This window comes from Pholcus phalangioides, unplaced genomic scaffold (assembly GCF_987345545.1).
Source record: "Pholcus phalangioides strain wild (caught in Gottingen) unplaced genomic scaffold, Ppha-v1.0 ptg000019l_1, whole genome shotgun sequence".
Lineage (NCBI taxonomy): Eukaryota > Metazoa > Arthropoda > Arachnida > Araneae > Pholcidae > Pholcus > Pholcus phalangioides.
This window is the reverse complement of record NW_028301612.1, coordinates 3,459,855-3,477,212: the sequence shown is the minus strand read 5'-3', so window position 1 is coordinate 3,477,212 and position 17,358 is coordinate 3,459,855. Positions and strand designations below refer to the sequence as shown.

Below are 17,358 nucleotides of genomic sequence, written 5' to 3'. Positions count from 1 at the left end.
TGGAAATTCTTACCTGTGTTTTTTTTAAAGATTTATTGAAAAAATTATATTAAAACGCTATATATATTGAAACAAATTCAACGTATAGCGCATATGCACTAACTTTGGTCCGTGGGCTTTAAGAAGCGATCAAAAACTAGCTCGTTTTGATTGATTTCATTGGTGTTTTTCTATTCATATATAGCTCTCGAACAAGTATGTACCGTGATTTCCCGAAATAAAGCCACGGCTTATATACAGGACTACACAGACCGCATTCGCTATCAATAATGGTTTCATCAGAAAAGTCTTGAATCCCAAAACAGATTCTATTACTGAGTTTTAATACATTTTTCATTCATTTTCTTTGGGTCGTAATGAAGTATAGAAATTTAATTAATTGAAGAGTAAATAAAATAATCCTTTGCTTGATATAATTACAACTGGAGAACCCCGAAAAAGGCAAATACATAGAAAAATACGAAATTTCTAATGCATTCCGACATTCGCTTTGAAAATGAGTAGAAAATTCATGAAACCAGTACGAAAAACTCTTAAAAAAATTAAAATAGAGAACAACTGGAGCTGAAATTGGAATTGCGCCCTACGATCCAATAGTCTGAAGATCAAACCGATTCTCAAAACGTTTAACTTTGATCGTGAACCGAGCACGATCAGACTCTGTCGATTGCCCGATATAAGCCCATTGCCCCAGAGGGCGTGGTCGAGCTCGAGAGTAACAGGCTGAAAACTTATTTGTTTAGTTTATCCAATAACGCTCTCGTGTCCGGAATAAGACTTTGAAGCGTCACTACTGAAGAGTCGGTACGAAACATGGGTTTTCTGGCATCAAGGAAACGTTGCTTCATTTCTCTGTATGGCTCTTTTGTAGTCGAATCATCAACGCTAACGTCGTAGGAAGAAGAGTTGTATAATCAAAATAAGTGATTTACATAATTTTGGCTAATGAGGCGATTCTCGATCCCACCAACGATAATCAAGATGCGAATTATTCGGTGATCGGAGGCCGTGTTTACAAATTAAATTACGAAAGAATCATCATTACTGTTAACATATTCAACTCGGAAGTTTAGGGTATTTAAATACGAATGGTTGTGATGGGAAAATCACTATGTGTAGGTTTTACGGGGGGGGGGGGGTGGTACCACGAAAGTATCGTATAAAAGATATAAGTATTTCTCATCCACAAAACATGTTGTTCTCAACTGCTAACAGCTGCTTCTCGAAATGTCACTCGGTCATTAACTGAGAAATGAGAGGACAACGATGACAAATATCCGTCCCACAATTCCCAGGGCAAACCAATAATCTAAGAACGTTGATTTGGCAGGTGACACATAGGGTCAGTCAAAGATCACACTCGAAACGCATTTTCTAAAATGCGTGATACACACCAATAAAAAATAAATTGCGGCGTGATTATTAGCATAATGACTTCATAAAGTCTTTGACGAAATTTGTGGCTCCTATTACCGTCGGAAATAAGGAGAGCGAGGGAGCCTCTTTTTATATGTGTACTAAATTGCAGTAAAAGAGTGTCAGAAAACACTTTTTCGAGTACTTAATAGGGAAGTAAATCATGTACACACTAGTAATATTCTTTTTACGGCGACGTGCCTCGGAGGGATCGTTTGACGTGTCCATGATGGAAATGATTGGAGGCTCGACTTGTGTATATCATGAGAGAGAGAACCTAGGCTTGGCACATCTACACAACAAGAATTATGGCCCTAACACACGTCATCCATTTTTTTTTTAATATTATTATTATATCCCACAATGTGCCCGGTAATATGAACTCATCTCCGATTCTTAAAACAACTTGTATGCTAAAGGCGATACATAATTGAGACATTCTCTCGGTTGAGATGTAATTGAAGGTTGTGCCATTTTTTTTAGCCGTATTCCGTACAGAAATAAGACATCAAACTCAATTGAAGTGTTATAAGCATACTCTCAGGATTTACGAGCTGTCGTCTCGGTATATCGATAAACAGTACTATATATGCTGAGTGCGGCGCCCTCTCGTGTCGCGGGGAGGCAACACGCACACGCTATAACAACCCCCCCCCCCCACTACCTTCGGACGCATACACTTTTTGCCAATAAATAATATAAAAAAAATGTTCATAATTTTCTCTTTTTTTTACTTGTTTGGCTATATATCTTTGATGTTGAACGGGGAGGAGCCGCACTCACATCACATCACACACACACAAATCATATCGCTGGCAAATTGGCCCGTCCGTCAACAGTAATTACATACGAAGGCTCTCTCGAATATAAAGGGGCAAGAGAGAGGGAAGTAAAAAATAATAATAATAATAGTGATAATAATAATAATAATAATGATAATAATGAAAAAAAAAATTCAGCCGCTCCCGTGAGTGGGGTGAGTTTAAATATTGCGCTCTTTAATGAGGGCGAGCGCTTTCTTTTGGCCAGATTTCACCCTTTATGGTCATCAAGTCTAAATCGGATCTCCTATAAGGAGGGGTGACCATCACCACCAATCAACTATTGTTTAGGAAAATGTTCTCCGATTCTTTTTTAAATTTTTATTCAACATCTAAAAAACGTGATGATTCTCGAGATTGTCTCATTCAGTGAGATATATTGATACATGAGATCTACTTCATATACAGAGATCTTCGATATTGCGTGCATAACGGAGAGAGAGCGCATTCATGTCATGAGAAGAGATGAGCGTGGGCAATGCACCCCCCCCCCCTCCCGTAGTTTAATGGGAATATCTAGTAGACATTCAAGATCCAAAGTTCGCGTTGGAACACTTGTTGATTACGGTACCCAAATTAACAATTTCTAGAAAATGAATTATTTTGTCATACACCAATGAAATATTTTACATTTCTCGATACTGTGGCACCCCAGAGATATTTTCGGGGGACCCTGAAGATTCAGAGCAAACACTATTTGAAAACCTCAATACTCTTACCTCAGTACTCCTGCAATGGTTTGGAATCACATTTGGAATTGTAATCCCTCTATCACTTTTTATGTTTAGTAACAGTGGCATTTCTGCATTTCTATGAGTTTTTACTTCGGTCGCAGCGACTTTTTCTAGACTTCTATTTCGTTCGCAATGACTTTCTGAATATTTTGCAATATTCAGAAAGAAATTGTAACCAAGAATGTTCATTCAGAAAGCAATTGCGATCGAATTAAAATAATTCTGATATTTATCGTTACCAAATTTTAAATTCAGAAATTTATTGCTATCAAAATATAAATTCAGAAATTTATTGTTATAACAAAATATAAATTCAGAAAGCTATAGTGTTATGAAAAAAATTAAAATTCAGGAACTATATAATCTTCTGCTAAAATAAAAATTTGAAAATTTGTTTGCAAAAAACAAAAATTTACAAAACCATCTGTTATCACCAGAAACGGAGACGCAATGCAATATTTAGGCGTAATGCAATATTTTGCATCTTGGTTGCAATTTCTTCCTACACATTTCCATTTTTGTTGACAATCCCTCTTTGTAAATTTTTATTTTTGTTAAAAAAAGTCTTCGTGATATTATTATTATGTTGTTTTTTTTTTGTTTTTTTTTGGTAGAAATGTTGTCCGTATTTTAATTTTTGATAGCAATCGCTTTCTGAATTTCTATAAATATCCAGGTAACAATAAATTTCAAAATTTTTATTTCGGTCGCAAATTTTTTTTCAATATTTAGCCTTGGTTGCAATTTCTTTCTGTACGTCTCCGTTGCTGGTGATAATGGATGTCTTGTGAATTTTTGCTTTTGCAAAAAAAATTTTCAATTTTTATTTTAGTAGCAATTGGTTCCTGAATTATAATTTTTTTCATAGCAATAACTTTCTGAATTTATATTTTGTTATAACAATAAGTTTCTGAATTTCTATTTTGATGACAATAAATTTCTGAATTTTTGATTTGGTCGCAATTGCAGTCTGAATGTACATTCTTGGTTACAATTTCTTTTTGAATATTGCCTTTTTTGGTGACAATGGCTTCCCGAATTTCCATTTTTGGTAATAAAGATCTGAATGTCTCTCTATTTAGTTAGCAATAAATTTTAGAATTTTTATTTCGGTCAAAATAGCTTTCTGAATGTCTTGTCCGCAGCATCTTTCTGAAAGTTTTCGTTTTTGGTGGCAATGGGTATGTGAATTTATATTTTTGGTAAAAATGGATTTGTGAATCTATATTTTTGGTAATAGTGGCTTTGCGAATTTCTGTAGGCACCAATAAATTTCTGAATTTTATGTTGGTTACAAACGCTTTCTGAATGCTTAGTCTTGTTTGCAGCTCTTTTCTAAACGTTTCAGCGGTCATGGCTTTGGGAATTTTTGTTTTGTGATAAAAATGGTGTTTTGAATTTCCATTTTAGCAGCAATGAGATTTCCTGAATTTTAATTTTTAGCAAGAATGGCTTTCTGGAGTGCTGTTTTGGTCACAAATACCTTTCTGAATGTATATTCTTGGTCAAAATTTCTTTCTGTGTGAATGTTGCCTTTTTTTTTTTTGGTGACATTAGCTTTGTGAATTTTTTTCCCGGTAACAATGACTGTCTAAATTTCTATTTTGATGATTACGGTAGCTTTCTGAATTTCGATTTTGGTTTCTATTACTTTTTCAATTTATATTCCGGGTATATAACAAGTGTTCCCGATAATATTTCCTCATTTTATTCTTACGTTTCAACATTACTCCAATCCTTAACGTTCTAAATGAAGGAAAAACCTGACAGCGTTGATACAATTTAAAATTTCAACAATACAAACCCTCGGTGTGTTCGTGGTGCGTTATTGCATATATAAATTCACCAATAAAGATCTCGCTCCCATATTATCTAAACGTGGAAGAAATGAGGGGAAATAGACTTAATAACAGCAAAGTTCGAAAACTGACACGTATGACATCGTTTCAGATTTAATTAATGTATAAATACTACACGTGTAGAGCGTATTCTAATTATTATCTTTTTTTTTTGGCACTTTCTTACTCTAATCTCTTAACCCATGTACCGCCGTGTACGACAAGCATAACAAGGGTCTTCCACGGATTAATAATTGAACGAACCAAGGCGTAGAAAAATAAGATACATATTCTTATGGGACGATCTTCTCTCTTTTTTTTTTATGACCTGTAGAAATAGGTAATATTTTGAGTAAAGTGTTGGGTGTGATGTGATGCAGTTTTTTTTTTGTGGCTTCGACGAAGGAAGAGATGTATTGCCGTCCGAAGGGCTCTTATTAAGTCATAAATCTGACGATGATGTGACCCCATGTAACTGAGAGAAAATTGAGATGTTGTAATTCTTCTTCCACGTACGTGGTGTAAATCTGTTGGCCATATGTCTTCGCATTATATCATAACAACGCTCCGCCATACTTAGTCACGCAATTGCACTTTAATGATAATAACTCTGTTATGTGATTTAAGTTCTGCCATTAAAAGAATAGGCCGACGCTTTTCTTTTTTGCTCTTCCCCCTCCCCTCCCAGGTGTCTTTTCTTTTTCGGGAAAAAGCACCTAAGAAATGTGTGGTTTTTTTTTCTTTTCTTTTCTGTGGCCATCTCTTGGGAGCAATACACGCCTCTTCCTTCTGTGTGTTGCATGCATTATTTCATACACATACACGAACTTTGTTGTTTTTACGTAACGAGGTGCGGCCAAGTTTTATGGGAATTTTATGAAACATGGAAAACATTCCAGATAATGAGATATCGGGGGTCCTTGTGTCAAAATGAATTATCCGAAGGCTATATGTATGGTTTCTGAGATTATTGCTGTGCCATCTTTTCTGATTTACATTGTATAAGTATGAACTTATTCGCGGAAATAATGATTCGTGTTCCCTTATTTGCGTATTTCGAGATGGAACTTTTAGGATGAGGAAGTAGAGAAACAAAAAGTTTTTTAGTTTCCAATTATTATTATTATTATTTTATTATTTTTTATTTTAATGATTGCATTAAATGCAGGGTGTCCCATAAATTCGTAAATAGTTTAAAAATTTATTGAAATTGAAGGAATTGGTACATTTCAATGCGGTTTACGAAAAAGTTGTCTCACAAAGGAGGATTTTTTTTTGGTACAGAAAAAAAATAGTTCGAATTTTCGTCGATAAAGGGGTGCTGCAAGAAAGCGAATCAGAGAATTTTGGATCTGAACATTTCTTCAATCTCTTCTGCGTCCAAAACATTTGTGAAGCTTCAGTCGTGAGCGATTCGTGGCTGAGGTAAAACAACTTCACTAGAAGGTGCAAAATCCACCAATGTGAACATCACAATAAGAACCTTACGTAAGCACCAGTAACAGGAAAATTCAGAAAGGAGCAGTTAATCGTACAACCTGCATTTTATAGGAAATTGATTTGCGTATTTCCAATGATTTTCTTTCGTGCAGCGCTATCTATCGACAAAAATGGGAGCTAATTTATTTATTTCTGTACTAAAAAACCCCCTTTCGTGGGAATAACTTTTTCCCAAACCACATTCAAATGTATCAATTTCTGCAATTTCTATGAATTTTAAATTTATTAACGAATCTATGGGACACCCTGCAAATCCCAATTCTTGAATATGTGTTCATTTTTTCTTTTTCTTTCTAGTCTTAGAAGACAAAACAAAGGATATGTCAAGTTCAAGTATGATCTCCGCACTAAGACCAGATATCATCTCGTCACGGGAAATCGCTAAAGATAGGACAGATCGCAAAAGCCCTCTGTCGACACCATCTTCTCCATCTTCAAACCCACCGAAGGACTCTAAAGACTCTGAACCCACAGAGAAACCTAAAATCTGGTCTTTGGCTCGAACGGCAACTTCGTCGAGTCCACCACCAATCAGGAGGGCCACGTTCCCACTGTTACCTCCCGGTTTCGGTGGCCCCGAGGAGTTCGAGAACCACCTGAGGATAAACCGTCTCCTACTGCACGAGAGGCTGATGCCTAAGGAACCGAGTTCGCATTTTCTCAGTCACCATCATCACCACATCAGGAGCGATCTACCGACCGATCTGAGGACGAGGCTCGGCCAAGAGACGTCGGACTCATCCTCGTTGTCTTCTCCGCCTCTCTGGAGGACGGCACCGCCAACCACAGATGTCCACCCGAGTCCGGAAAAGTATGGTAGACTGACACCCTACGACGGTAGCGATCTACGATCCATGTCGTCGTCTTCGTCTGGTTCTCCCGTCATAGTGTCCTCTGCTCTGGAAACCGGCACGAATATGACCCCCAGTTTATGTTACAGTCCCGGCAAGTATTTCGGCTGTAGAATCGGTTCACATCCACAAGAAGTCGCTTCGCGGAGTGGAAGTGCAGCTTCACAGGACCTCAGGCAGTCTCTGTCACTGTTTCCAAGTGAGAGGTATCTTTCTCCTTCTGGCATCGTGGGATCTTCTTTGGACATTCGTTCGGCAACGACCCATCTGGCGAGGACGTCACCCTATGGATGTGCAGTAACTCTAGTTCATACGCCAACCAGTCATACCACCACCGAACTCAGGAGATGAAACTTGCCTCTTAAGTGTGAGTATCTTCAAATTATGATCTAATAATCGGAATTGATCCCAATAATTTATTTTCTTAATAGAATATAATTGATTGGTAACATCTACACAAGGGTTTTTCAGCCTTTCGGACAGTATATCCTCACCTTTTTGATATCGCGAACCCTCTGTAGTGATGGTCAATGCACCGCGGTGCCGATTGACTGATTAATGATCCGCGGACCTCGTAGCTTCCGAATATCAATTTCGAACCCCCCCCCCCCCACATAAAATCCGAAATGCGCTGTTTTTTCAATTTGCATATCATAAAAAAATTGAAAAATTGCAATTTCGCATCACAAAATCTGTCATTCATGCAATGGTAGTACTGTATGTGGAAATGATACCGCGGGCCCCTTGCAGAGTTCTCACAGACCACAGGCTGGGAGATACTGCTTTAGAAGACTGACTGCTGATTAGCAGATGACTTCATTGATTTGGAGATGTGTTGCGAGTCAATTAAGTGCTGCAGGTTACTTGAGAGTTCTGTAAATGTGCAACGGGCCGCCGATTGAGTGCTCTGCAACTGTGCCGCGGGTCGGTCAAGTGATCTGAGAATGTGCCACAGGCCACTTAAATGATTTGGGACTGCACTGCGGGTTACTTAAATGAATTGGAACTGTTCAGCATGTTTCTTAAGTGATATTAAATTTTATCACGGGCAACTTAAGTGCTCTGAAACTGTGCCACGGGTCACTTAACATCATCTGGAACTGCACCACAGTTCATTTAAATGATGAATGACGAAAAAAATTTTCCGGGGCCATTTAAGTGCTCTCGAACTATGCCCCGAATCACTCAAGTGATATGTAAACATGCCGTGAGTCACTCAAGTGATTTGAGAATGTTCCACCAACCACATAAATAATGTGAAACTGCATTGCACGTCACTTAAGTGATGCGAAAATGTGCTACGGGGCACTTAAGGGCTCTGGAACTATACCGTGGGTCACTTGAGTGATTTGAGACTGTGCCACGGGCCACTCAAGTGATGTGTGGAACAGCACTGCTGGTCACGTACGTGAACTAAAACTGTGCCGCGACCGCGCGATTAGTTGATTTATACAAAATTGGGTACGAGGGCGCAGGCCACATAAAATGACTCCGAGGGACCACATTTTGCCCGCGAGCCATGGGTTGAGCATCAGACATGAATTGTGTCTGTTTCTGATACCTGAAAAGCTCGAAAAAAAGACTATATTGCTATTACCACCCTCTTCCCGAGATTTAATTTCTGCTCTCCAGTCTTTTGAATAATTGTAGGTTATTCAATCCTGTTATCAAGGGGTGTTAACAGCAGCATTTGTTACCTCTCCCTCTAGCGAATGTAAAACAACCATCACTACACACAAGAAGATGTTAATAACTACTAGTTGTTAAAAACTTTTTATGATAACGTGTGGGGGGAAAAACGAAAACACAGAAAATGATCTGATGGATTAAAAAAGTAATAATAAATAGCACTCCTAAGTAGGAATTGGACACTCCCTGGACCGGTTCTGCGTGGGCTCATTCCTCTGTTGAGAGAGAAAAAATAAAAATCTTTTTAGATCTTTTCTTTTTTCATTTACTTGTTTTTTCACACCTCTTAAATGAAATATTATACGCATAAAACCGGCTACTGTGCGCAAGAAATAAAGGGTCTATCATCCTACTTGATGTTAATTAAAATGCGTGTAATTTGAAGTAGCGTTTCTCGATGAACATACATCCGAGGGATTTTGTCTACCACAAAAATGTATCTGCTGCATTCTTACGAGAGGGTTGAATGAATATGATGTTTTTCTGAAATAAAATTTTCCGCTTTGTTCTGAAACTCACCCCTCAGATCTTGGACACCCTCTGAATAATGATGACTTAAAATTTAAAAAAAAATATATTAAAATTTTCAAAACTGTGGAAAGCATTGAGAGAATTTTCAAAAATTTGATGAAAAGTTATAACATTTATACTAAAATTTGAGTAGTTATTAATAAATACTCAAAAGTATTTATTGCTAAATACTTTTAAGTTATTGAAAAAAGAAATAGGAATTCTCGAAACTTTCGGAAGCATTAGAAATTATTCATACTATAGAAAGCCTTGGAGATCCTTCAAAACATCATTATAAACCAATACAATTCTTAAAACTATGGAAAGTATTGAAAACTAAAAAAGGGTGGAGATCATCAGAAATTGTTGAATCAATGGAAAGCAATATAATTTTCACAATGGCACATTAAAGCAATGGAGACGGGGATTTTCAAATTTGGAAACTTTGGAAAGCATTAGGAATTTTCAAAACTTTAGAAAGCAATACAGATTTTCAAAATTCTGGAAAATATTAGAAACTTCCAAAACACTAGGAAACAGTAGAAAATTTCAAAACTTCGGAAAGCATTAGGAGTTTTCGAAACAACATAAATCAATAGGAAATTTTCAAAACTCTGGAAAGTAGTAGAAACTTTCAAAATTTCGGAAAAGCCAATAGAGATCAAAATAACTTTGGGAAGCAATAGAGATTTCCAAATTTTCAAAACTTTGGAAAGCAGTAGGAATTTTTTCAAATCTTTGGAAAGCTGTGAAGATTTTAAAACTTTGCAAAGCAAAAGAGGTTCTCAAAACTATAGAAATCTTTCTCCAGCTTCATCATCACCACCTCATCACAATGTTTCATAACGTTGCAAGTCTTCCCAAGTCACAAAAAACATCGGCATTCTCGGACATAGCTATCATAAGAATCGCAGTCTCTCGCTATGTCATAGGTTGATTACAAACAAGAAATCAAGTATCATCATCGAACCTGTTCCTTCTCTAAAACGTCACGAGCTCTCTCATCTCGTGTCATTCTCATAGATCCATACAATCACTGCCGTTTAAAAGTTCAATACACAAAGATCCTATAGATCTCGTTATAGTAGAGCTGAGAAGAAAATCACGCACTACATGAGGGGGGGACCTCGTATCGAGACAGTTGTAATCAGCTTCTGATTACAGGTGAACTGTATAGAAGAGAATAGAGGTGTTTGCTCAATGCCAGATAAGATTCAGAAGCCAGATGAGAAGAAGAAGAGTTGTTTGTCATATCCTGCAATTTGATGGTTACTCTTAACAAGAAGAATCAGTCGCTGATCAGATCAACCTGAAAGAGAGAGAGAGAGAGAGATCTTATCAAAACGTCATCCATTAGTCAGTAGCATGTAATGCGAGGCTGAAGAGAAAGGATAGAAATTAAGCTTAGGCCTTATTGCGTGTAAAAGTAGGCTTCGAAAAGAGATAAAGAAATCGATTTTCACGTCGGAAGTTGTGGAGGCTTCGTATTCGAAACAAAATAATATTGGCCATTGCTGTTTGGTCACGGCACACGTATCATAACACAACGCAATTTCCAATTTGATTTTTTCTCTAGCGTCAACTAGTTAGGTCTTTTTTTGTTTTGTCTCGTTTCTCACTCGTTCTTCAATCTAGTTGGTTTGACAAGCGGAAACGCAACCGCATGATCACAGTAATCATGTACTCATCATGTAGTTGTACATTATATCAATTTTAATATGGGGGAAGGAAATGCCATGTGATTGGAAACGTGATGTAGATTTGTGTTTTTTCTCTGAATCTTGTTTTACCATTATTCGTATACGTACCATTGAGATTTTCAATAGAGACTGCTGTTTCTGAGGCACTAAAATCTGTTTCTTACGTACTTCGCGGTGCCGAAATTTACACTAATCACATATTTTAGTGTAAAAATGAATTCTTGTCCCAAAATTTGTTTCTTACGTATTTTAATTCAAAAACGCATTTTGCAGCATAAATTAATTATTGTATGTATTTTAATATACAAATAGTATTTTTTACGTATTTTAATGTAAAAATTGATTCTTACTGAAATTAATGACAAAAATTAATGACAAAAATTAATACGTATTTTGATAGCCAAAATCAATTTTTCACACATTTTAATTCCAAAATGTATTTTTCAGTTATTTCTATGCTGAAAATTTATTTCGTATGCATTTTAATACTCAAATATATTTCTTACGTATATTAATGTCGAAAACTGCCTCTTTGCGTATTTTAAAGTAAAAATTTATCCTTACTTATTAAACTTACAATTAATTCCTGCACATACTTGGTTGCCAAAGTTTGTTTTCCACGCATTTTGATTCCAAAATGTAGTTCTAGCATAATTTAATTCAAAAAAATTATTTTTCACGTAATTTAATTCCAAACCGTACCTTTTCGTTATTTCTATGTCAAAAATTCATTTTGCGTGCAGTATGGTACTGTTTCTTAGATATTTTAATGTAGAAACTGATTATTTCGTATTTTGATGTCAAAACTGAATCTTTCGTATTTTAATGTCAATAGTTCTTCCTTATTTAGTTTTAATGTCAAAAACTAATTCTTGCGTACTTAATTGTAATGTCAAAAATTAGTTCGTACGTATTTTGATACAAAAAATTTATTTCCTACGTATTTTAATGCGAAAATAAGGTTAGCATTTCATTGTACTGATGTAACTTCTTTTTTGTTTACAGGATATACCTCAGGTGCAGAGTGAATCTTATTCCAATTCTAACGAGAAATCGGCCAGAAATGAATCGGAATCCACTCAAAACGGGGGAAAAAAAGAGACAATCATAAATCGAGATCCCGATGACGGAAATGTCCGTTTTCATAGATGTCTGTGACTATTGACCATCATGATCATGACATTCGGTGCGTGCTATTAGTCGGTGTCTGTAAATATTACTTCGAATTTCGGGATCCGGATAAACAAACAAAAAACATTCCAGTGTTCATATAAAAAAAAGATTTCATGTAGAATTTGTGAAAATAGATGTTTTTTGTTTTTTTTCTCGCAGAAATCTTATATTTATTACCATTAAAATGTTCATTATATATTATACGTATAATATTGTCTTGGATCTGTTTTCTTGACGTCTTTTTCTCGACTGTGTTGATTATTTTATACAGGGTGTCCTGTAAGTGTTAGCACGGCCATTATCTCATCAACAGCGTTAAATATGGATAAAACGGTTTTTCCGCTTACGCTGTTCTTCCCAAAATTTCCTCCATTTTTTGAATTCGAATATCTCGGTGAATATTGCACTTAGAAACATGGATTTTTTTTTGTCGGCATCATTAGAGACAGGGCAACAACTTTCTAATTGGAAGTTACAGCTCGGAGAGGACCATATTAAAAGCTTAGATTTTTATTTTGTTTCACACTGTATTTTCATTCTCAAAACTGGAGCAATGTGATTTTTGAACGCCTATTGAGCACTTTCTGAACTCGAATCCTACCTCTATGACGGACGGTTAAGGAGATAAAGGCCGTGATAGCATTTACAGGACCACCCTGTGTATAAGACTTTCGAACAAAACCCGGGCTGTCCCAAATTGTTTGAACAGCAGGTATCACTGCAACCGTTGAGTTAAGAAGGATATTTTCAATTCCAAAAAAAGGTATTTAATAATAATAATAACGTGATCTTCACGTATTCCCAAGGGATCAGCATGATCCGTCCAGGGAATTTGTTAGTGTTAGTAGACATCCATGCCCGAACCGGGATTCGAACCCAGACCTGCACAGTGGGAAGCTAGTTCCCTAACCACTCGACTGCCAGGCGGCAGTGGATTTATTTATTCAATATTGCTTGGCCGAGGCCTATACAAGGTGGCCTCCGTTCATGCGGTGAAGTTTGACGGAGACGATTGATGTTACAAAGGAAATCAGAAACTGTTGTACAATCAATAATGTTTCACGGGAGGTCGTTCCAGTCGGTTATTGTTCGAGGAAAGAAACTAAATTTGTGAAACAGTGAGTTTTCAAATGACGTGCAATTGCTTAAAATTTCAAAATTTGTTTCAGGGATTGAATACATTAAAAAAAAAGAAAAAAAGAAATTTGACTTGTTATAATTATTTCAATGTAAATCCCACTTTGAAAAGTTATTTGAAAAAAAATCATATTTTTAAATGAAATATTTATCGAGGTATTAAATACAGTCTACCCCGCTTATAACGTTTTTTAAGAAACCGTAACTGAAAACGTTATAAGCGGGAAATGTCTATAAGAATTATATGATACAGTTTTACACCGACCATAGTTTTTTTATGTATCGTTTTTAATTCATTAACAAATATTACAGTACACAGAAATTTAATAAGGAGCAACTGTTTGTTATTTCATTAAATATATTTACATGTATTGTAATACGGGATACAGCTTTCAGGAAAAAACAATACAGAAAAAAAATAAATCTTTACATTTTGATTGATGTGCAATACATCTTTGAACTTGAGGTTTCTTTATCAAAAAATTCCATCACACAGAGGATTGCTTTTTTTTCCTCTTGCTAAAGTTAAATAGCCAAGTTTCTGTGTGAAATCTAAATAACATTACGAGGCACATTTTCTTGCATTTCCACAAAATATCAAAAAGCTTGCAGTCTTTTAAATGCTTCTGCAAACGTTGCAACTGGTGGTGACTGTGTTTACCATGTACAAATTTATATAAGAGAACTTTTATTTTTTTCTTCTAAACTTAGAGCTTTTTCTTTTTAACTTTCTTTGAGACATTTTGACTCGAAATGTGCTGAGCGAAATCTAATGCCGTCACTGTTTCATTTCCCATTTTCATAATTTCAAAGGTCATGTTTTGGTTGTTTTGCGAAGAATTAAATTCGATTAATAAAGTTCGGAAGCATTAGAAATCATTTAAACTGTAGAAAGCATTAGAAATCATTTAAACTGTAGAAAGCATTAAAAATTATTCAAACAGTAGAAATTATTAGAAATTACTCATACTGGAGAAAGCATTAGAGATCCTTCAAAATGTCATAAAGCATTATAATTCTTAAAACTTTGGAAAGCATTGAAAAGGAAAAAAAGTTGGAGATCACATCAGAAATTGTTGAATCAATGGAAAGCAATATAATTTTCACAATATTGGAACGCAATGAAGACTGAGATTTTCAAATTTTGAAAACTTTGGAAAGCAATAGGAATTTTGAAAACTTTTCGAAAGCAATGCAGATTTTCAAAATTCTGGAAAACATTAGAAACTTTCAAAACTTCGGAAAGCATTAGGAATTTCCGAAACAACAGAAATCAATAGGAAGTTTTCAAAACAATAGAAAGCGATAGGAATTTCCAAAACTCTGGAAAATAGAAGAAACTTTCAAAATTTTGCAAACCAATAGAGATCAAAATAAATTTGGGAAGCAATAAAGATTTCCAAATTCGAAAAACTTTGGAAAGGAATAGGGATTTTAAAAACTCTGGGAAGCAAGTAGGAATTCTCTGAACTTTAGAATAAAGTTCCTAATAAAGTTTCCATTTCCAGCATTATTGTTGCACGAAGCCTTTAGCCGAGTCATGAAACAAAATTCATTGTAAAGGTACCTATCGAACAATAACAGTGATTTTTTTATAGCTTACGCCAATGTTTCTCAAAGTGTGCCTCATGGCTCCTAACTCGTCGCCAACCTTTGTCGGGGCAAGCTGGAGACATCACAAAACGTTGAGAAACACTGACTTACGCACACGTGAATAAAAACAGAGAATTATGGGAAAAACACGTTGGTATTTTGTATTCAAAATACATTTTTTTTCAGTTTTTCCTTCGTCAACTTTTCATAAGTGAAATTCGCAAACACACACACACCGACAGAAACATGTTGAAAGGATGTTTACGATCAATTCGAAAATCCGTAAGTGATTTACGTTCGGTCAAATCATCATTTTCCTCCAAGCTATCTATCTATCCATAAGTGTTCACGTGACCTCAAAGAACAGGGAAAAACGCTTCACTTAAGAACTAATAAAGTTCTTACAATTGTCTTTGGCCGGGCGTTTGTGTGTGTGTTATCCTCCTACTGTTTGATTACCATAATTCGAAGCAATGATCTCGCTCATTTGTAAAAGCAAGTTCAACAAAGACTAAGGGCTTGTTTTGTTTATTAGGCACAATTTAGGGATGAGGAAATGAAATACTTGTACACACATGCAGAAAAAACATGTTGTTCAAGTGATTTAAAAGCGATTAAAACCCGTAATTTTTCCGTGATTTCGGAATTTATTCGCACTAAGATTGATTTACTTTTTTAGTTCTTATCTCTTGTGACATCGGAGAAAATTCATCGCCCTCTGGTTGACAAAAAACAAATTATCGAGGAAAAAAAGACACGCATTTAACTTACTTATATGTATATTTTTAGGTACAAAAGGGGGGGGGGGAAAGAAGAGAAAACGCTAGAATTTTGAAAACACATGTATATTCTCGGGATACATTATACACACCACTTGGATATCATTAAATATAATTTTGTCAAACAACACGTAAACTTATTAGCTCGCTCTGACGTCACTGCTTACTACCGGTTAATTGAAGATGAGACAATGAGATACATACACAATGCAGAAAACTCTGCGGATTTTTTTTTTTTTTTTTTTTTTTTGCCTGGTGTTTACCTTAAAGATTTATTTTTGTCTTTTGTCTTCTTGATTTTGAAAAATGTTATGCGATTCCAATTTCAAAAGTATCTTACGTTATTTATACCAGTGTTTCCCAAAATGAACAATATCGCCCCATGGAGGGCGATGAAATGGTCCCGAGTGGCACTAGAAGGTGTCGGTTTAATGTCGGTCGGAGGGAGGGGCGATAAGAACAAAAAGGTTTGAGAACTATGATTTAGTATATGTAATTAGACTCGGTTATGACGACCTTAGCTGTAGCAACATTACGGCTATAGCAGCCAATGATTGGTGATCCCTGCCGAATCCCATAGAGTAATAGTTCTCACACTTTTTGAGTCGCGGAGCCCTTTTTGATGTATAATTTCTATGGCGGAGCCCTGTAAGCCTACTTTTTATTAATTTATCAGTAACTGATAAATTAATAAAAAATATCTAAAGATAATTATTATCTAAAAATATTTATAATTAGGTTTTTTCAAGTTTACTCTTATTCTTTTTATTTTCCCTTGAGTGGCCGTGCAGCCCGTGGGAAGTGCACACGGGGCCCCAAGAGCTCCTCGAAGTACCGAATGAAAACCGCTACCATAGAGCATAATGTTAATGAACCGTTCTTACACTGTCACTTAGAAAACGCAACTGCATATTTATATACAGGGTGATTCAATAATTCCCCTTGTCGTATTTTACTGGCGAACCGTTGTTCCTAGAGGCATACTTCCATTTAGAAAAAGTATCCAGTTTTACACGTAACTCAGATGTGTCATTCATGTTGCAAGGGGCTGTACAGATATTAAAATAAAAAATTGAATTTTTATGCGGACACTGTGTCCTAAAAAATCCAGTTAGAAAGATGTTTGCCCTGTCTCTCCCGAGGTTCACAAACTACATTCGACGTTCATAAGTGCAATATTCGCTGAGATATTTGAATTCACAAATTGAGAAAGAACAGCATAGACTAGCGCAAAACACTTTTTTCCCCTTTTGTTTATGCTGTTCTTCCCCAAAAAGTTGTCTTTGTCTCAGTCATAACGGGATTCAGTTCATTCTTACCTCTTTAATGAATACTTCACCTGCGAGATTTACTGTATGTGTCCCAGCATTGGTAGGGCAAAATGTCGTCAACAGGAAGTGTTTTTCAATAAGTTGAGTTACGCAGTCGTATAACGCGGGGAGTCTAGTCTGATAACTTGTCCCTTTACTTGAAGGGTATTCAATTCCGTATTCGTTTATGGTGCCAATTATAGCTTGGAAGCACACGGAAGAATTAACTATGTCTGAGTGAAAAGTGTAAATTATCGAGTTCTCACAGAAAAGTAGTAAGAATTCAAATTTTCGCATTGACAAATTT

General features: G+C 35.9%; 1 protein-coding gene across 1 annotated transcript in view; it reads left to right on the top strand.

The window, feature by feature from the left end:
• Window positions 1-12,442, top strand: part of LOC149071126 (uncharacterized) — a 36,944-nt gene extending 24,502 nt beyond the window's left edge. The window contains exons 5-6 of the mRNA XM_089248241.1: window positions 6,607-7,527; window positions 12,065-12,442. Of these exons, the coding sequence (XP_089104367.1) occupies window positions 6,607-7,511 (905 nt within the window). The 3' untranslated portion in view covers window positions 7,512-7,527; window positions 12,065-12,442. The remainder of the gene's footprint in view (window positions 1-6,606; window positions 7,528-12,064) is intronic.
• Window positions 12,443-17,358: the final 4,916 nt, after the last annotated feature.